This window comes from Salvelinus namaycush, chromosome 10 (assembly GCF_016432855.1).
Source record: "Salvelinus namaycush isolate Seneca chromosome 10, SaNama_1.0, whole genome shotgun sequence".
Classification (NCBI taxonomy): domain Eukaryota; kingdom Metazoa; phylum Chordata; class Actinopteri; order Salmoniformes; family Salmonidae; genus Salvelinus; species Salvelinus namaycush.
Window position 1 is genome coordinate 15890180 of NC_052316.1, and position 21619 is coordinate 15911798.

Sequence of the window (21619 nt, forward strand, 5' to 3'; positions counted from 1 at the left end):
AACTATTAAAGCGTTTCGTCATAAGATGTAAGTCTGAATAAGGTTTGACATCAGAGACAAACTCCTTAGTCATTGTTGAGCTTCCAAGGTCATTGTTGAGCTGCCAAGGGGCTCGATTCAATCCATAGCACAGAACATCTGCATTGTAGTGCGGTTCACATTTAAAAGTAATTTCCAATTGATCCGACATATGCAGCGTTTACCTTGAATGCAATCTCTGCGACTGTGGGAACATTGCCTTTAATTGTCAATCGCGCTATAAAGCAGATCTTCAGCGCTATGGATTGAATTGAGTCCTAATGCTGTTACGTGCTTTAGATTGTCTCTGTAGTCACAAATGGAGGATGAAAAGGGTTATGAGAAGAAGAGATTATTTGTGCTCCTTTATATTGTATGTGTGAGAGCAAAGCATCAGCTGACACATAGATTATGCTGTAAACAAAAATACTCCTGCTGGAAACACAAATGTCGCCTTAGAGGCAAGCACGTGATGCAATACATGGGCAAGCAGCAGTGACACACCCGCGTGCGAACACGCACACACATAAACTGACCGTTAGCTCTATAGCTGGAGAGGTTCGAAATGTTTCGATCCTGCTGCTTCCACAGTATATTGATGGAAATGATCTTTCTCTCCTTCCTCTCTCTCTTTCTCTGCTGAACTCATGCAAACTAAATGAATCTATGTTGTCTTGGTAACACATGAACATTTTTTATCTGCGAACATTTGGGCAAATAGGACATCGACATTACTGACTGTTGTTGTTAGAATGTTGTGACTGCATCGATCAATTCTCACTCTAATAAAATGTGTTAAATTATTACAGCTTATAAACATGTCCATTTAGATATGCTATCATACAATATGCTTCGATTATAATGTTCTCCATCGTAGTCAGAGAAAGTTGTGATGTAGTACTCCAGCTCTCCACCAGGTGTCCCTAATGTGATAAGGAATACTGTACTTTCTGTGTGCCTACAGCAGCTCACGTGCAGACAACACAAGCCATTTTTTTGTTGCCTTATAGGATCTGTTCACGTAGTGGATGAGAGGGGACATATCAGTAGCAGTGTCCCTGTCACCTGTCCAAGGCCAAGCCCCACTGTGACACACACAGCCAGACTAAAACCTGACCGGCCAAACCAGCAGCAAACCAGCAGGCCAACCTCCCTCGCTCTGATACAGCAGCATTAGTCACACAGCCAGCACGCACAGAATGACAAATAGCACAGAAACAATGCATCCAGAATTCACACACACACATAAATGAGGCACATACTGCACACACACGCACTCAAGCAAGCACATGCGGTGCCATGTAGCTACTGTAGGATCGGTTTTCAATGCTCCTTTTCCCTCTGGTTTAACGAGCACACCCCAGTATATTGACATCAGTTTACGGTCTGTTTCAACTTTAAGCCTTGACATATACCTGTTTCAGAGCCATGCAACTACCTAATTCATAATTGACCATGCAGCGGTTCAAATCCAAGTGCAAATGCCGTTTATCAAACTCCAGGTGGTGCTATGGTCAGATGACATGAAAATAGAGCTCTTTGGCCACACACACCAATGGTGGCTTTGGTGTCGAAAAACAGAAGCCTATACAGAAAAGTATCTCATACCTACGGTAAAATATGGTGGTGCATCTTTGATGTTATGGGGCTATTTTGCTTCCACTGGTACTGTGACCCTTGTTAAGGTCAGCGGCATCATGAACTTTACCAAGTACCATGACATTATAGTCAAAACCTGGTTGCCTCTGCCAGGAGGCTGGCAGTTGGCCGCAAGTGGATCTTCCAGCAAGACAACAACCCCAAGCTCACATCAACATCCACAAAGAAATAGTTAATTGAAAAAAGTCTCTGGACTTGAACCCCATTAAAAACCTTTGGTTTTAACTGAAGAGGGGAGTCCATAAGGTCAGACGAAGGATATCAAGGATCTGTAAAGATTCTGTATGGAGGAACGATCTAAGATCCCTCCAAATTTCTTCTGTAATCTCATTAAACATTTTAGAAAAAGACTGTGTCGTTAACCTCGCAATGTTAGGGTGCTGCAGTACTGAAAAAAAGGGGTGCCAATCATCTTGACTCCTATCTTTTTTTAAATTACTTGTTAAATCTCTTTCTCTGAGCAATTTAAATTAGTAAAACATTTGCATACTTTATAACTCAGTATTTGTATTATTTATTATATACAGTTGTTTTTGCTCATCTTTATGAAGGGTGGCAATCATTTTGTTCCTGACAGTACCTCTTTCAGAGCCATGTAAATACCTACTTCATAAACTTAAACTTGGTACCGTCTTTACACTCAAAGGAAAGACTTCAGGCCTCAGACAATCCCCAACCAAGCATTTCATCTAACACGCAACACAGCAACATATGTTTTTGAGGTTTATTTCCAGTTTGCTGAGAGATGCATAAACAGTGCTGCCGTACAGTATATAATTGAATTGTGATTGACTGAATCTGATTGATGATGCTAATGCTCTGTGTTGTGTTTCCCTTACAGTAAAGTGGAGACAGCAGCCATTGAGACAGAGCTGCTGAGGGACTACAGGTTTGGCCAGCAGCAGCTCATAGAGATCTGGGGGCACGCCTGTGCCATCGCCATCACCAAGGTATGTACCCCTTATCCCCCTATTCTCTCTCCAAGAATCACCTTTTTGGGGACCATTCATCCATTTCATCCATCCATCCCTCATTCCCCAGATTCTGATGCTGTTCCACCTAATAGTATTTCAAAACCATGCAACTTTCTAATAGCTGGGGATGTACAGTAGGAACTGTGAATATAGATTTAGGGAACACACAGGGACTGTTCTGTTCTCTGTATTCTTGAAAAAACAGTGAGTGTGGGTGTTTATTTACAGTTGTGGGAGAACTGTCCCCCTCAACAATGCTGTGTCTCTGCTCCATAAACCCTGAGGCACATCAGAGCCTCTGTTCACTATCTGGCCTGATTGTCTGATGAGAGACTGATCTGCTCAGCTGGGAGCCAGTCTGGCAAGTCCACATGCCCCTTATCAGACCCTTGTGTGTGTGTGTGTGTTAGCACGTGTATGTGTCTGCTTATGTATCATGTGTCTGTTTTTAGCTTGTTTGTCTGGTTGTGTGTGTGTTCGCCTCTGTGTGTAATGAGTATGTGTGTAAGTTCTCCAAGTCAGACTGCCTGTAGTCAGCGGTAGCAGCAGCAGCAGTGTCTGGAGTGTGTCTCTGTGGAGCTGTCAGGAACACACGTGGTTCCTTTGACCAGACGGTTGGCTGGTTTAACCCTGCGGTTGTTTGCTCCACGGGCACCCAGTGTTGTGTGATAAATGTTCCCTGAGATTCCAGACATATGAGACACTTTCCTTTCAGAGAGAGAAAGTCTGATTACCTCAACCACATCCCCTTACCACCATTATCACCAGCAGCCAATGGTCCATGGCCAGAGCGGACACAGCCGCAGCACACATACCGTAGCTAGACAAACAGCGCCTGGCTCGGCCCGGATCGGCCTGGGGCTTCTGGACCCACATGCATGACATCACTGTTATTGAAGAAAAGTGCAGTAGTAGGGCTTTGGGATTTCACTGCAGTCGTTGCAGTTGCCAGATAGATTAATTTTTCACCAAGTAATCCCCCCCATACGTCCAAAGACATCCAATCCCCCCGGCAGCAACCACACGGGCCATGACGGGTCCATCTCCGGTGTGTTCCTCTGATCTGGGCTGGAGTGCGTGTGGAGCGGCGCCTGTGTTCAGCCTGGGTTGGGAAGCCTTTCAACACCTGGGGAGACAAATAATGTTCCGCTTCCACGGAGCAGTAAACGCTGGAGTGTGTTGTCCCTGGGTCCCTGTTCTGTCTACTCAGGATGTGTTCAATATGTCAACATGTCCGTCGTAAAACATATTCATTATCCTGCGCAGCTTTCATTAGTGTGTGGCCGTATTTATGTGTGTGTGTTGGGGGGGGGTGGGGGGGGGGCGGGGCACGTGTGTCTGTGTATCCTTGTGTATGTATTTTTCTTACACTTTATAATTTTTACCCATAATTCTTATTTATTTATTCCTATTTTACCCCCTTTTTCTCCCCATTTTCTGACTTGTCTCATCGCTGCAACTCCCCAACAGGCTCGGGAGGCGAAGGTCGAGTCATGCATCCTCCAAAACATGACGGCCTGCTTAACCCGGAAGCCAGCCGCACCAATGTGTCGGAGGAAACACCGTTCAACTGATGACCGAGGTGAGCCTGCAGGCACCCAGCTCGCCACAAGGAGTCGCTAGAGCTCGATGAGCCAAGTAAAACCCCCCCGGCCTGGGAGGGCATAGGCCCACCCACTGGGGAGCCAGGTCCAGCCAATCAGAATGAGTTTTCCTCCACAAAGGGCTTTATTACAGACAGAAATACTCCTCAGTTTCATCAGCAGTCTGGGTGGCTGGTCTCAGACGATCCCGCAGTTGACGAAGCCAGATGTGGGGGTCTGGCGTGGCTAGCGTGGTTACACGTGGTCTGCGGTTGTGCGCCAGTTGGGTGTACTGCTAAATTCTCTATGACAACGTTGGAGGTGGTCTTATGGTAGAGAAATGAACATTACATTGTCTGGCAACAGCTCTGGTGGATATTCCTGCAGTCAGCATGCCAATTGCACTCTCCCTCAAAACTTGAGACATCTGTGACATGTGTGACAAAACTGCACATTTTAGAGTGGCCTTTTATTGTCCCCAGCACAAGGTGCACCTGTGTAATGATCAGGCAGAGTTCTTCTGTCCAGTGTCTGTGTTCTTTTGCCCATCTTAATCTTTTATTTTTATTGGCCAGTATGAGATATGGCTTTTTCTTTGCAACTCTGACTAGAAGGCCAGCATCCCGGAGTCGCCTCTTCACTGTTGACGTTCAGACTGGTGTTTTGCGGGTACTATTTAATGAAGCTGCTAGTTGAGTACTTGTGAGGTGTCTGTTTCTCAAACTAGACACTCTCATGTACTTGTCCTCTTGCTCAGTTGTGACCGGGGCCTCCCACTCCTCTTTCTATTCTGGTTAGTGCCAGTTTGTGCTGTTCTGTGAAGGGAGTAGTACACAGCATTGCATGAGATCTTCAGTTTCTTGGCAATTTCTCGCATGGAATAGCCTTCATTTCTCAGAACAAGAATAGACTGACGAGTTTCAGAAGAAAGTTCTTTGTTTCTGGACATTTTGAGCCTGTAATCGAACCCACAAATGCTGATGCTCCAGATACTCAACTAGTCTAAAGAAGGCACGTTTTATTGCTTCTTTAATCAGAACAACAGTTTTCAGCTGTACTAACATAACTGCAAAAGGGTTTTCTAATGATCAATTAGCCTTTTAAAATGATAAACTTGGATTAGCTAACACAACGTGCCATTGGAACATAGGAGTGATGGTTGCTGATAATGGGCCTCTGTACGCCTATGTAGATATTCCATTAAAAATCTGCCGTTTCCAGCTACAATAGTCATTTACAACATTAACAATGTCTACACTGTATTTCTGATCAATTTGATGTTATTTTAATGGACAAAAAATTTGCTTTTATTTCAAAAACGAGAACATTTCTAAGTGACCCCAAACTTTTGAACGGTAGTTTATGTATGAAGGTATTTATGTGTGTGTGTGTCTATGTATAGTGAGACGTGTGTGTGTGTGTGTGTGTGTGTGTGTGTGTGTGTTGCAGTAGTGTGTGAATGTCAGGTGGACGAGCAGATGTATCTCATTACTACGGATGTCAGGGAGGCAATACAGTCTTTGGTCCTGTGTGTACTATGTGTGCGTGCATGTGTATGTGTGAGGATAGGACTGAGGAGCCTGGTGAGCTGACATACAGTGCATTTGGAAAGTATTCAGACCCCTTGATGTTTTCAACATTTTGTTACGTTACAGCCTTATTCTAAAATTGATTCAATTGTTTTTTCCCTTCCTCATCAATATACATACAATAACTCATAACAAAGCAAAAACAGGTTTTTAGAAATTTTGGCAAAAAAAAAAATGTATTGACATATCACATTAACATACAGTACCAGTCAAAAGTTTGGACACACCTACTCATTCACGTTTTTTTCTTTATTTTTACTATTTTCTGCATGGTGAAATAACACATAAGAAAAAATATAGTACCAAAAAAGTGTTCAACAAATCAGAATATATTTTAGATTCTTTAAAGTAGCCACCCTTTGCCTTGATGACAGCTTTGCACATTCTTGGCAAGTATTCAGACACTTTACTCAGTACTTTGTGGAAGCACCTTTGGCAGGGATTACAGCCTCAAGTCTTCTTAGATATGAAGCTTGGCACACCTGTATTTGGGGAGTTTCTCGAATTCTTCTCTGCAGATCCTCTCAAGCTCTATCAGGTTGGATGGGGAGCGTCGCTGCACAGGTATTTTCAGGTCTCTCCAGAGATGTTCAATCACGTTCAAGTCCAGGCTCTGGCTGGGTCATTCAAGGACATTCAGAGACTTGTCCCAAAGCCACACCTGCATTGTCTTGGCTGTGTGCTTAAGGTCGTTGTCCTGTTGGAAGGTGAACCTTTACACCAGTCTGAGGTCCTGAGCACTCTGGAGTAGGTTTTCATCAAGGATCTCTCTGTACTTTGCTCAATTCATCTTTCCCTCGATCCTTACTATTCTCCCAGTCCCTGCCGCTAAAAAACATCCCCACAGCATGATGCTGCCACCACCATGCTTCACCATAGGGATGGTGCCAGGTTTCCTCCAGACATGACCGCTTGGTATTCAGGCCAAATAGTTCAATCTTGGTTCTCATGGTCTGAGAGTTCTTAAGGCCAGGCACCACAGGCAAAATATATCAATTTTCATATTTTGGGATATTTGCAACTATAACTTCCATACTTTCATAAAATGTACAAATAAATCGGCAATAATGTATATACATACAAATAAAGTATAATTTTATACCAACTATGTCAACTACACCTACCAAAAATGTGGTTCTTGATAGCGGTTGAAGGTCAACATGAAACATGGTATTTTGAAAACTCTCCATGTTGAATCATATATCACTTAAAGGCTTGTTTTCCGGAGAATATAGTTAGCTAGTCCATACATGGCTATATCCTGTGTAGACGTAGTGCTTCGTGCTGAAAGATGAGTCATTTTGTGACATCATATTGGTTACTGGCATTTAAAGGCCCTTTCCGGTAATCTGTTTGGTTAAAATGCCGCGCAGCGCTTCCTTGTTTGAATATATCTCCCGCGAAGAATCCACATAAAGAGAGACAAAATGAGAAAATCTCTAAGAATATACCTACAGTATGTGAATAAAAATAGGCGATCTCAGTTAGCCAATGCGAGTAAAGCAGTGAATGAAAGAAAAAAATGTGCCTGATCAGCCAAGTGAGTCAGTTCAGGTAGAGGAGGTAGACCGCAGCAGCGCGTTGAGACGCAAAATAGTTGAGATGAAGATGACAACTTTCAGCGATCAACTAGACATCAGCCAGCCAACAGTGGCTTTTATTCCACATGTCACAAATAAACCAACTTGTACATGCTTTGATTTGCCCTAAATGTCTAAACACTGGACTGAAAATCACCATAGACCCCACCAACCAGGGATTCTGTCATGATAGAATGTGCAGACTGTGAAGGTGATCATGATGCATTTAGGAGGAGTGTTTACACTTCCTCCAGGCTGCAGGAGTGCAGGAGGGGAGATGTGGCATTTGATATGAATGTGAGGATGGTTCTTCTAGCCCATGAACTTGGACTTGGTTATGCAGATCTAAAGAAAATGAGCAAAGTCCTAGGGATTCCTTCCTTGAGTCTCAGCTCATATCAGAGAAATGACCGGAGAGTGACACATAAATAAAAAGTGAGAGTAGCCCGTTATTGTCAGGTGAATAATATTTATTTCCTTGCTCCAGCAAATGTATTCAAAGTGAACAAAACAGAATGATAGGAAAACATAACTATACAATGAGACTGTCACATTAGCCTACAGTGTCATAGGGCTGTAGCCTAATGTGATTAGTGAGAAATTAGCTTAACATAAAGTAAATAGATGCTAATATTAACATTGGGTAATATGCTGATATTTAGTCCTGCAGTTATGACTGATGTCGACAGACATAAGTACTTTATCCCCCCTCTTTAGTTGCAGAGATTCAGAGAGGGCTACAGTCAGAGTGCTGCAAAGATAATTTGAAGAGCATGTGCAGATATAGACCCAGACATAGCAGAGTTGTTGGATGAGGATTCCATCATAGACCTTAATGTATCCTTTGATGGCACTTGGCACGAGAGGATTCCCTTCCAACTACGGGATGGGTGTGTGCATTGGTGCTGATACCAGCGAGCCCTAGAAAATAGTGAAGATCCACCCAGTCACAAAAATCTTAGAGGCCATACATTTTTTAATAGAGAGGTTGCACAGAAAATGGTACCTATATATCATAGGATGTCAAATGATAACGTCCTCAAAAGAATGTAGCACAGAGGAACCCAGAATGCAAATGGATGTCTGAACTCTGTAATATGGTCGCGATACCCCAAAACTGTCTTTGTGGGCAAAAGTCACATTGATGGGGCAGGCAGTATGGCAGTAACCACGTTCAATGAGGGAGCCACTGCTATATCAAATGTGATGAACAAATTGTGGCTTGACAGCACTTTGACACTGGACGCAATCAGAGAGGAGGATGCGAGGCGTGTTGTGAGAGCTGATGTTGCTTCAACGGAGTGTGTCAAGCGTAGGCGCAGGTCCCATGACACAGTCAAGAGAGTAAAGCGGCACCAGCAACAACTCAGAGGGCCTTACATATGGGGCAGGCATAGCTGATTAATGTTCTGCACATTTCAACAGCCATACAAAATCCTTGTATGTGACAAATTGAGCAAAGTGATATGAGAATTTGCCCAAAACTGCCCAACAGACCAGTATTCAAAGCATATGCTCTATTGCTTGAAACAAATGTATCAAATGTGCTAATGTATTTGTCAAATGTATATTTTATGTTTATTTGTCTGTTTAGAAGATATCTATACATAAGAGTTTAATTAATGTGTCATAAATTGTCATATTTATGGAAAGTACATTTTAATTGCATTAGCATATCTTTATCAACCATTTTTAGAAAATGACATGTTCCCCGTGCGCCAATTCATTTTTCTCAGTCTTCAAAGGACGTGCATTCACATTATTCCAGACACAGGTTCTTAGGTCTTATAGTCATATTTAGAGGCTTTTTTTATATCTTGTGTCGTTTTGATTTTAAGTGTCATTTTATGGGTAAATATATGCAAAATATGCATCCGTTATACATGTGAAGTGATTTTTTAAATAATTAAATGAAATTACAATATTTTGATAAACTGATCTGTAAAAGTCTGACCATTGAGTGTCTTATCACAATAAAACAAAAAACCTGCCTTGAAGCAATGTGTTGAATAACAGGTTAGCGCCATTTAAGGAGGGTTTGCCTATTTGCATATTTAAAATGTTTTATAAATAAAACTTGTAATACAATAATATATTGTATTTATGTATACTTCTAACTGGTAACGTTTCAGTCTGACGAGAGTAAAGAAAAAAAATCCCTATTGGCCTTAAGGTGCCTTTTGGCAAACTCCAAGCAGGCTGTCATGTCCGTCTGGCCACTCTACCATAAAAGCCTGATTGAGTATGGAGTACTGCAGAGATGGTGGTCCTTCTGGAAGGTTCTCCCATCTCCACAGAGGAACTCTGGAGCTCTGTCAGTGACCATCGGCTTCTTGGTCACTTCCTTGACCAAGGCTCTTCTCCCCTGATGCTCAGTTTGGCCGGACGGCCAGCCCTAGGAAGAGTCTTGGTTGTTCCAAACTTCTTCCATTTAAGAATGATGGAGGCCACTGAGTTCTTGGGTACCTTCAACGCTGCAGAATTTTTTTTTGTACCTTTCCCCAGATCTGTGCCTCAACACAATCCTGTCTCAGAGCTCTATGGACAATCCCTTCGACCTCATGGCTTGGTTTTTGCCTTGACATGCACTGTCAACTGTGGGACCTTATATAAACAGGTGTGTGCCTTTCCAAATCATGTTCAATCAATTGAATTTACCACATGTGGACTCCAATCAAGTTGTAGAAACATGTCATGGATGATCAATGGAAACAGGATGCACCTGAGCTCAATTTTGAGTCTCATAGCAAAGGGTCTGAATACTGATGTAAATAAGGTAACCTGTTTTCGCTTTGTCATGATGGGGTATTGTGGATAAATTGAGATTTGTAATTATTATAATAAAAAATAAAAAATTGGAATAAGGCTGTAACATAACAAAATGTGGAAAAAGTCAAAGGGTTTGAATACTTTCCAAATGCACTGTATTAGCATTCCTCCAGATAGAAGCCAGGAGCTGGGCAGAAGGGCCCTGACAGATAAACAGAGAAGCCAAACCCAGACCAGGTTATCGTGCTCCTCTAAAACTAGCTTGTTCTGGTTTCCCACTGGATGTGCATTATTGACATTAACTCTTTAATCACTCTGTTATTGCACAAATCCTAATCCTAAAACAAGGTGAGATGAGACAGTTAGGATGCTGCTGTAAAAGGCACTCAGGTTTCCCACTGCACAGAATGTTCATATTGAATGCCACTTCCACTCCTATCAAAGATGGCCGGTCATTATATTGTGCTTATTAGCGTTAGCATTTACCTCAGGGGAACAGGTCAGAGGGGGTGTCATCACATCAATGCAGCGAGACACACACGTCATAATCTTGTTGCACAGTGGGAGATACACCAGGAAACTGTTTCAGCCACGCAGATAAGAAAATGGAGCCTATCTCTCGCTTCCGACTCATTGGCCCGAGCTGTCATTACCATCCTTCTTCCATCTAATTTAGAGTGTATCTGCTCCCAGACAGAACATTTATGTTAGAGATAATGGCTGCTGTCTCCCCTCTCCCAGCATCATTACTGTAATTAATGCTTTCAAGTCTGTATTAATTGAATACTGCAATTAGAGTACGGCTCCATTTGTTGCACAGTAATGTACCCCTCCATTTAGAGTTCCGGTTATAGCGGCCTTTACCCAACATTTGGTTTGGTGAAGGCATTGTGGGGTGAGGCGAGACACTCTTGGCTGTGATGTAGCTAGCAACACTAGCTACATGATTCACTCCCCCACTGGTTCTATTTAGGTGTGTGTGAAGCAGAGGAGGCTGGTTGGAGGAGCTATAGGAGGATGGGCACATTTATAATGGCTGGAATGGAATAAATGGAACGGTATTGAACACATCAAACATATGGAAACCACATGTTTGTCTCCCTGTTCCATTTATTCCATTCCAGCCATTACAATAAGCCTGTCCTCCTATAGCTCCTCCCAACAGCCTCCACTAGCGTGAGGAGGAAGATTAGACCACTTAAGTCAACAGGAAAGTGGCAGAGACCTGCTGCCTCATTTAAGGACGTGTGAGGAGATTTACTGGGATATGTGCTGTGCCCCTGTAAAACAAAGGTGGAGATGCCAGTGGCCTAGTGGGGAAACTCATGGCTCAGGCCTGATGGAAAAGTAGTGTGTTATTTAAAGGGAGCATCCTGCGGCGTCCGCCTCTGGTATTGTTTCCATTCCTGTCAGGGTTATTTTAATGAGTTTGGGGCTGTCTGTCTTTAAAAAAAGACCTGGGTGCCATTTCCCCTGGCCATGGCATGGCCTCCCTGGCACGCGAAGGAGAGAGTCTACAGTGATGGAAGGTCAGCCTCGCGGATAGAATGACCCATCCACTGGACAATGAGTCTGCTAGGCTAGTTGGTGATGTCTGTCTCACTCTCTGTCTCCCTCCCTCCGTCCATCCGTCACTCACTCAATCACCTCCCTCCAGGCCTTTCCTCTGACCTCCCTGGCTAAGAAGCAGCCGACAGTGTTGGTGGTCTGTGGTCCTGACCAGAATGGCTCCATCGGCCTTGTGTGTGCCCGCCACCTGCGCATATTCGTAAGTATACCACAATAGACTTCACCCGCCAGGCATCACACACACATGGCCATGTGGACAATATCAGAAAATAGTTTGAAGTTAACAAATGGTTCACTGAGTTTAATTGCAGTATTAGGAGATTTTCATTTAAACTCCTATAAATAGTAATCTGAGTCATGATTAATTGATCCATTACGGGATTGAAAATGTCAATGACATCATTTCATTGTGACCCTCATTAAATACCGTTACCCTCATTAAATACTGTCTGGTTACAGTTGGCAGTGGTAATGTAACATGATGTCATGGTCACATTAGTTTGCATCACTGTTGATAATGCTGTTCCGTGGTGTAAATGCATTAATTGCAATATTACAGACGATTACACTAACTAAAAACAATCTGAGTAAGGATTTACAAGTGAGCTACTGAGGAAAATCTACTATCTTTATTCTATGTGGTGGAAACCATAGATGTGTTTTGGTTTCCCTGCCTTGGAACAGAATGTATCTATATAACTTCTCCATATGTGTCTGAGATGCCAGATTTATGAAGCGTCGATATCTTTGATTAAAACCATGTTGACAGAATCTGTTAAAGTTGTAAAATGACTGTCTGTGAAGTTTTCGGGGCAGCGACTGGGCCTGGGGTCAACACACAGATATATTTTACACCAGGATCCCAGGAATGCATGAAGCATTTCCACATAACTTTGATCCAAAGACAACAAATAATCAGTCGATGAATTCCTGACCGTGGCATTACTCTTATTCCCTGCGGGATTTGCTAGTTCAGGTTTTAAAGAGGCAGTGCACCGCAGCAGATAAGACCATAGTCTTTAGCTCTGATCTGGGAACTGTATATGAGATTAAACAGAGAGTAGCCATCCGTGTTCACCGAGCTAGCATGTGTTTGGCATGCATCCTTGTTTCTTTCCACTGTTAAATGCCAAACCAAAATATTGCATATGGAATAGACAAATAATCCAAGAGTCAAAGTTCATCTTTGTCAGATTCTGTCTGAATATGATTCATTATGACTGTGAACGTTAATCCAGCTTGTTGTTCACGCAAGGGAGGATGCACATGATGTTCCACAGTTCTTTCAGAACATTATGTGGTTATTTTATGTTTCTCGTGAAGAAAAAACACCTTGGCCTCAACGTCTGAAAGAATCAAGTTGTTTATCACATGACACATGAATCCCCGAGATTCGACAATGTGGTCTTTGTTTCCAATATCACAAAACCACGTGAATCTCAACGGACTGTGACTAAAGGGATGATGCTCCTTTAAGGCCAACACAGAGTGCTAGCCTTCAGGGAGAGGAAGTTCAATATCGGGAATGCTTAACAGCAACAGGAAAAGGCTTGTGACCTGTCTGTAACCTGTAGTCATAGTCCTCATGTCTCCTGTATTCCTGCTCCATGAAGCTTGTTGACGCTAGAGAGCATCCTGACGGAGCCTCCGTCCCTGAGGTACGTCTATCTGACGTTGATGATGTAACCTCTTCTAGGTCAGGGCACTAGGGGGTCACAAAGGGGTCGCTGCCAACCCAGAGGGGACATCTCTCTCTGGGTACTTTAGCTGCAGCAACGAAAGATGGCGTCAGTAGCCCGTTCCCCGGCCTCTCTGGCCCGATGTTGAGGTCTGATTGGTTTAATGTCTCTCAGGAGTGTGTGGACTGACGTCTGGAGTGACAGACCACTTCCCCCATCTGAATCTGACCAGGGCCAGTTAGTCAGAGATGGAGAGACCTGAACCTCTCACTGCCTAGTTTACAGTACCTCCTCCTTACGCAACCATCCAGGCCTTCCACTGAAACCACAGCAGCAGCACACTGAGGCCCTTTCACATAGACTATTTATTGCTGGGATTGAGGTCCATTAGCAGTGGAGATCACGGGTGGCCATCGTTTAACAACACAAGCCATAGTTGTCTGGCTTTCCATAAACGTCTATCATTAACCATGGAGGTGTAATTCAGTCATCCTACAGCGCTGTGCTAATCAGAGGGGAGCCTTGTCAGTCTGTCTATCTATCCAGCCCTGATCTACTATACACAGACAGACCAGAGAGAGGGCAGGAAAAACAGCAATGTACATCCTCTCATAAATGTTCTCCTTGTTAGAGGGCATGTATTCATTGCTATACTTCATTTTGATATACTTACAGTGCCTTTCCTCTGACTCTCTGTCATTCTCTCTCGCTCTCTTTCTCTTTACCTACCCCTCTCTCGCTCTCCCTCCCCCTCTTTCTCCCCTCTCGCTCTCGCCTCTCTCCTTCCTTCCAAAAGGAGTACGAGCCCACCATCTACTATCCCAAACGCACTCCTAACACCATTCATCAGGACTTCACAGTTCAGTGTGAGAAGATGGACATCCCATTCCTCTCCTATCTCCCAACAGAGGTGAGCAACATCAAAAAGGACTATAAGACATTTATAGACACATTCATCCTTGAATTAAGCTTGACATTTGCAAGTGTATCTGATTTATGCAAGTTGAGCACCTACATCTCACTGTAGGATTTGGCCCCGGCTGAGCTTGCTGGAGCTGGGAGAATAATGTAGAGCTCTTTTCTAGATATTGATCAGAGTTTGGGTTGTATGTTCAGGTGCAGCTGATCAACGATGCCTATAACCTGGTGATCGATGCCATCCTGGGGCCAGAGACTGACCACACAGACGTGAAGGAGCCCTATGCTGGCATCCTAGTCACCCTCAAGCAGGTCAAGATCCCCATCGCCAGTGTGGACATGCCCTCAGGTAAGGCTGAGAGCTACAGTGCCTTTCAAAAGTATTCAGACCCCTTGGATTTCATCACATTTTATTGTGTTACAAAGTGGAAATAAAATGTATTTGTCATTTTTTAGGTTCAAGAAAAATACATTATATACTGTTATATCAAAGTGGAAGAAAATTTAAATTAAATTTTTTATAGAAAAAGAATAGTCATTGCATAAGTTTTCAGAACATTTGTTTAGGCAAGCCTAAATTAGTTCAGGAGTCAAATTTGACTTCCTCAGTCAAGTATTGAATTTCAAACACAGATTAAATTACAAAGACCAGGGAGCTTTTCAAAAGCCTCATGAAGAAGGGGCGTGATTGGTAGATGGGTAACAATAACACATCAGACATTTAATATCTCTTTAAACATGGTCAAGTGTGTGATTATGCTGTGGATTATATATTAAACCACCCAGACACATCGAAGATAGTCATCCCTTTGAACCCAGCTCCAGGACAGGAATGAAACTGCTAAGGGATGTTACCATGAAGCCATTGGTGATTTTATAACAACTACAGAGTTCAATGGCTGAGATGGGAGAAAACTGAGGATGGATCAACAACATTGGAGTGACTCCACAATAATGACCTAAATGACAGAGTGAAAAGAAGAATACAAATATACAGAATAAAAATATTCCAAAACATGCATCTTGTATGTAACTAGGCACTAAAGTAATACTGGGGGAAAAATACAGCAAAGGAATACACTTTTTGGTCTAAATGCAAAGCCATATGTTTGGGGCAAATCCAACACAACAGATCACTGAGTAACTGCCTCCTTATTTTCAAGCATGGTGGTGACTGCATCATGGTATGGGTATGCTTGAAATCTGCAAATACTGGGGAGTTTTTCCAGGTAAAAAGAAATGGGATGGAGCTAGGCACAGGAAAAATCCTAGAGGAAACCCTGCTTCAGTCTGCTTTACACCAGACACTAGGAGAGGAATTCACCTTTCAGTAGGAGAATAACCTACAACACAAGGCCAAATCTACACTGGAGTTGCTTACCAACAAGACAGTGAATGTTCCTGAGTGGCCAAGTCACAGTTTAGACTGAAATCTGCTTGAAAATCTATTTTTACATTTTAATGTAACCTTTATTTAACTAGGCAAGTCAGTTCTTATTTACTATGACGGCCTACCGGGGAACAGTGGGTTAACTGCCTTGTTCAGGGGCAGAACGACAGATTTTTACCTTGTCAGCTCGGGGATTCGATCCAGAAACCTTTCAGTTACTGGCCCAACGCTCTAACCACTGCCACTCTATGGCAAGACTTGAAAATCACTGTCTTCCCATGATCCCCAACAATTCTTTTGAAAATAATAATGGGCAAATATTGCACAATCCAGGTGTGCAAAGCTCTTATAGATGTACCCAAGAAGACTGACAGCTGTAATCGATGTGAAAGGTGTTTCTAACATGTATTGACTCAGGGAGATGAACACTTATACAACAACTACATTTTAGTTATTTCATTTGTATTAACCCCCCCACCCCAAAAAACCTACATATTCCACTTTGACAGAGTATTTTGCGTAACTTGTTGACAAAAACAGACAATTAAATACATTTGAATCCCACTTTATAACACAATAAAATGTGAAGAAATCCAAGGGGTCTGGATACTTTTGCAAGGCACTGTATAGTATGCTGTACATCCAACATTTGCCAATGGTGCACAGATGTACAGAAAACGGCCCAAAACGGGGTTTACCTCTGAGCTAAACATGAATTAGTCATAAAAAAAGAAAAACCTGTACATGTACCACAATACACAACCACATTTGCAACTGCAATAGGTCTCGTAAGATCAACCTCAGGTCAACCTCAACACTGTCGAGCTAGGAGTGGTAAAGGTCAACCTGGGTGGACTGAGACAGTAAAGCATGTAGCTTAGTGTAGTACATCCATTTGGCATCTGGCTCTGTCCATTACATCATACCCTCTCCCCATTTCTTTTGTTTTGGAATGCTGCTTGCAAGCAGGTTTCTCATCTGTAAGATATAACATGCCGATTTAAAGTTGAAAGGAGAAGATCAAGTGAGATACTCACTTTCTCCTTGCTGTTATGTCACATGACATTTAGCCAATAGATGTCAACCGATTTGTTGCTTGAACTATGGAGGTGGAATTTAAATGGTGATCATCGTTTGTCTGTCAAAGGTTGGGATGTGGACCAGGTGACCTCAGATGGGATCAATCCAGACGTCCTCATCTCGCTCACGGCACCAAAGAAGTGCGCCACCAGCTTCTCGGGGAAGCACTTCTTAGCAGGACGCTTCCTGCCTTATGACATCCAAAAGAAATACGATCTGAACCTGCCAGAATACCCAGGCACAGACTGTCTTATAGAACTGTAACATCTACAGTACACCCTCCAGTCCTCATTTTGGATAAATATGGATAATATATTTACATGTTTTGTATTTTATAGATTGTTACTGTGCTTTATCGTTCATGTGCCATCTCTCCAATGGATGTAGACTAAAGGAGGTTGCGCCTTAGCCAGAATCCACTCATATACAATAGAAAGATGATATTTAGAATCTGTGGGTGGTCTGAGTTGTATGTCTGTTTTGGAAATGGTTTGAGGAGTTTCCATGTGAGTTTCCATGTAAGTTGCGACATTCTCCTTTTTGTGATTTCTTCTTAGCATAGTTTCAAGATGTTCTTTCTCCCTCAGCCTCAACTGATGAATGCAACCCTCGACTTAAGTGCTATTTTTTTAGTTTAGTTTTTCTTATTGAAGAATGCTTGGTTTTTGGGTCACAGAACTGTACTTTCCATCAGCTGTTTTTTATTTTTATTTTATTTTATTCAGTCTACACTACTGCATTTCCTTAATCCAAGTAACACCTGTTCATTGATTGGCAGTTGTAGAGTTAACTCTTTGTCCAATAAAATATCTAATTTAGTCGTTATTTGTTTTGATTTCTATGTGATTCGATGTAGGAAAGATGACAGCTGACAAGATTTAAAGGTAATCATGACAGTAAAGGGCTCTATTCAATCCGCATCTCAGAAGTTCAACTGTACAGCGTGATTGAAATTTAAAAGTCATTTTCCTGCCTTAGCGGAGACTACATTCACGGTAAACACGGCATATGTTGGCTCAATCGTAAATTACCTTGATATTTCTATCATGGATTACAGATTGAATAGAGCTCTAAATCTTCCACAGGAGTGAAAACTTGGTAGAATCTATACTGTGTTGGTGGATGAAATTGCCAGTATGCTTTATAACTATAGAGATCACACAGTAAACTATGCAAATCCATACAAAGCCTCAGATATTGTTGGAGGAGATCAGACAGGAGATTAAACAGATTATATTACATGCTGAATCATTTCCTGAATAACTCTCCTCTCTGAAACCAGAGTCGATGGAGTGAAATCAGAACTTGTGTCATATCCATTTGAGAGGCCTTTTTTTCATATTCTGCATGAATTTGGGGAGGCCTTTTTTCATATTCTGCATGAATTTGGGGAGGCCTTTTTTCATATTCTGTATGAATTTGGGGAGGCCTTTTTTCATATTCTGTATGAATTTGGGAGGCCTTTTTTCATATTCTGTATGAATTTGGGAGGCCTTTTTTATATTTGGGATGCTACAGTAAAACAAGGTGTCTGGTTTATTGGTTTACAACTGAATTACATTTGGGAACCAATCTGGTAAACAAAAAGCAGTGTAGTGGTAATTAGTTGATGAGGAATGTCTCATCATTTTGACCTGTCTCTAAACATGTTCATAATAGGCCAGTGAAGGGATGTAAATGGGGTACAGGACTGTTTATGTACGAGCTAGTGTATTTATAGCAAACCCTGCAGTGTCCTCTAAGTGTTAGCGCCGTGTGTAGGAAGTCATAGTGTTGGAATGTTGATCCCTTAATTAACATTGGTGTTAACCTGTCAAGAGCAAAGAGCCCAGAGGCTTTTGGAGTACAGCTGAACATTTACACCTCATATTTTTCATTCTGATCCTCTGCATTTTCAGAGACACTTTTTAATATATTTAAGTTATTGATGTTAAATTAAGGATATTCAAAGTTTTAAAAGTTCAAAGTCTTTAGAGGGTGGAAGAGAATTAAGATATATTATTCAACAGGTGGGTCTAATCCTGGACGCAGATTGGTTAAAACCGCATTCCAGCCGGTGTCTATTCCACAAGTTACCACCGGCTAAAACTATGACGTTGAAATGCCTATTTACTCTGTTCCATCTCACTGTGCAATCCACTGTCTCATCAGCCCAGCCAGGCAATTTATAAACTTGATCTCCACTATAAAAAGCATCTAGACATTATCTCCCATTTCTTTTAGACTAGCAATTGGGTTTCAATAGCGGAGATTTGTATAAATCTTGCTGTCTGGTCGTGTCTACACTTGACACTTACATGCAACTTCTGCTATCAGAACACAAAGATCGCATTGAAAAGACGGGTCTATACGCACAAAAGTCGCATTGTGTTCAGATCTAGCTGACCACTTCAGGAGGTGGTCATGGATGCATTGTGTGCAGATTTCTTCTCAGTCTGGATGCAATCAGGCTACCGAAAGCACAAACAGTGGGCGAGGTCATCAGCACTCCTGCCACAAGTCTCCAGAAAACTTGTGCTTTGGGACCGAGAGGCACCTATTCATTACAACATTGGAGGAAATATGTTCCTAGTGTGTGAGGAAAGTGTTTGCTAGCCTCAAATCCTAACCCGTTTGCAATCCCTTTAGTGTTGCTTGCTAGGTTGTTGGCTAGCTACAAAAGTTAGCTGGCTAGTTAGCTACAGTAGTTAGCTACTGCCAACAGTTGTTGTTGTGTTATCATATTTAGCCTATTCCACCGTTTGTAGAATGCATACTGGCATTTGAATATAGCGTAGGAAAAGGGAATCCGGACACACTGTGGACACGGTAGACACATTTAGATGTAGGTGTAGATGCATGACGCGTTCGGAATTCCATGATCAGAACTCTATGATCAGAATACTAAAGCTGCATGAACTGTCAAGTCTAGACACGGCCTCTGTCTCTCTGACAGTGTCTAGACTTTTCTCAGCCAGTCGAAATCATGAATCAGCATCATTTTATGGATATATACAAAACAAAACTAAATGCAGCTACTTTGCAGTCTTTCCAGCTTCAGTTTGAAGTGATTGTGTTAGCTGTGTTGTTGGCTAGCTCCTCTGAACAACAGTGTCCTGACGAGAGAACACATTTTCTATGCCAGGTGATATCGAACATCATTGGCTCATTGTTATGGATGTATCCAAATAAATGTCACTAGAAAACAGCTTAAACAAATGCAGCTACTTTGCTGTTATTCTGGCTGCACTGTTTGACGGGGCTGTAAGTTAGCAGTAGTTGGATAGATAGCAAGCAAGGGATAAGAACATTGCCAGACAGTATGGCAATAGAACATTTATACCGAATGACTGGGTCGCATCCATAAATACAGAACAAAAAGACTTAACGACTGGGTCGCGTCTCTGGCAACCGAACCGATAGAACGAACGACCAGCGGAGTTGGGTAGCAACCCTAGCTTTGTGTCGGGACTATATCTCATGGAAGGATGAAATAGTCTGAATAATATAATCAAAAAAAATATTTTAATGAAAATATGTCAATCATTATTTGAATATGTTGATAACCTGTTGTATAAAAGTGATAATGCCCTCGAAGCCGGTGTTTGGAGGATATATTAGCACGGTTTGCCGGCCCTCCACGAACAACACCCGTGCCAGTACTGTATATCCCACCGGCTTCTCTGGCATTATCACTAAAATAACCAATACTAATGTCATTGAGGAGACATGTTCTCATACAGTTCATCACCAGGCTGCTCTGGATTTCAGTGATATGAAACTAAGGGCAGATCATCTAAGTGAGAGGGTAGACTAGAACAGATTTTTTTACAGATCTGCATGGAATTATCCTGCCTGCTTGAGGGACTTTTACACAATCATTCCTAAACATCATTACAATTGCTAATGATGCATTGCAACTATTCAGTGCATTCCATCTCACAAGCATGTCTCTGTGTGTTTTGAAGTGAGTGTTTGTTGAATGGCATATGACGCCACTTCCCTATTTGGCAGCGCACCATCGTGCAATCAGCGGTTGTTAAAGTTACAAAGCCAAACCAGAAGTTGACCATCTGGTATTGTCATGCTGTCTGCCAGTACACAAACAATGTGCAGATCTGGTCTCTGACAGGGAGACGACATGACAGTTTATGGAAGAGCTCAACAACTCTCGGCATGACTACAGCTGTCCAGCTAATATAGACAAGAAAAATATACTGAATAAAAATATAAACCCAACATGCAAAAATTTCAAAGATTTTTACTGATTTACAGTTCTTATAAGGAAATCAGTCAATTGACAGGAATTCATTAGGCCCTAATCTATGGATTTCACAGATACCTTAAAAAAAGTAGGGGTGTGGATCAGAAAACAAGTCAGTATCTGGTGTGACCACCATTTGCCTCATGCAGCGTGACACATCTCCTTCACATCGAGTTGATCAGGCTGTTGATTGTGACCTGTGGAATGTTGTCCCACTCCTCTTCAATGGCTGTGCGAAGTTACTGGATATTGGCGGGAACTGGAACACGCTGTTGTACACGTCAATTCAGAGCATCCCAAACATGCTCAATGGGTGTCTGGTGATTATGCAGACCATGGAAGAACTGTGACATTTTCAGCTTCCAGGATCTGTGTACAGATCCTGAAACATGAGGTAATGGTGACGGATGAATGGCACAACAATGTGCCTCAGGATCTTATCCAGGTATCTCTGTGCATTTTTAAATTGCTATAGACAATGCAATTATATGGTTGTGCATAGCTTATGCCTGCCCATACCATAACCCCACCGCCACCGTGGGGAACTCTGTTCACAATGTTGACATCA

At 42.3% G+C, this 21619-nt stretch overlaps 1 protein-coding gene across 1 annotated transcript in view; it reads left to right on the plus strand.

The window, feature by feature from the left end:
* Window positions 1–17165, plus strand: part of LOC120055187 (yjeF N-terminal domain-containing protein 3-like) — a 58088-nt gene extending 40923 nt beyond the window's left edge. The window contains exons 4-8 of the mRNA XM_039003107.1: window positions 2519–2627; window positions 11830–11940; window positions 14217–14330; window positions 14537–14687; window positions 16876–17165. Coding sequence (XP_038859035.1) covers window positions 2519–2627; window positions 11830–11940; window positions 14217–14330; window positions 14537–14687; window positions 16876–17072 — 682 coding nt within the window. The 3' untranslated portion in view covers window positions 17073–17165. The remainder of the gene's footprint in view (window positions 1–2518; window positions 2628–11829; window positions 11941–14216; window positions 14331–14536; window positions 14688–16875) is intronic.
* The last annotated feature ends 4454 nt before the right edge of the window (window positions 17166–21619 follow it).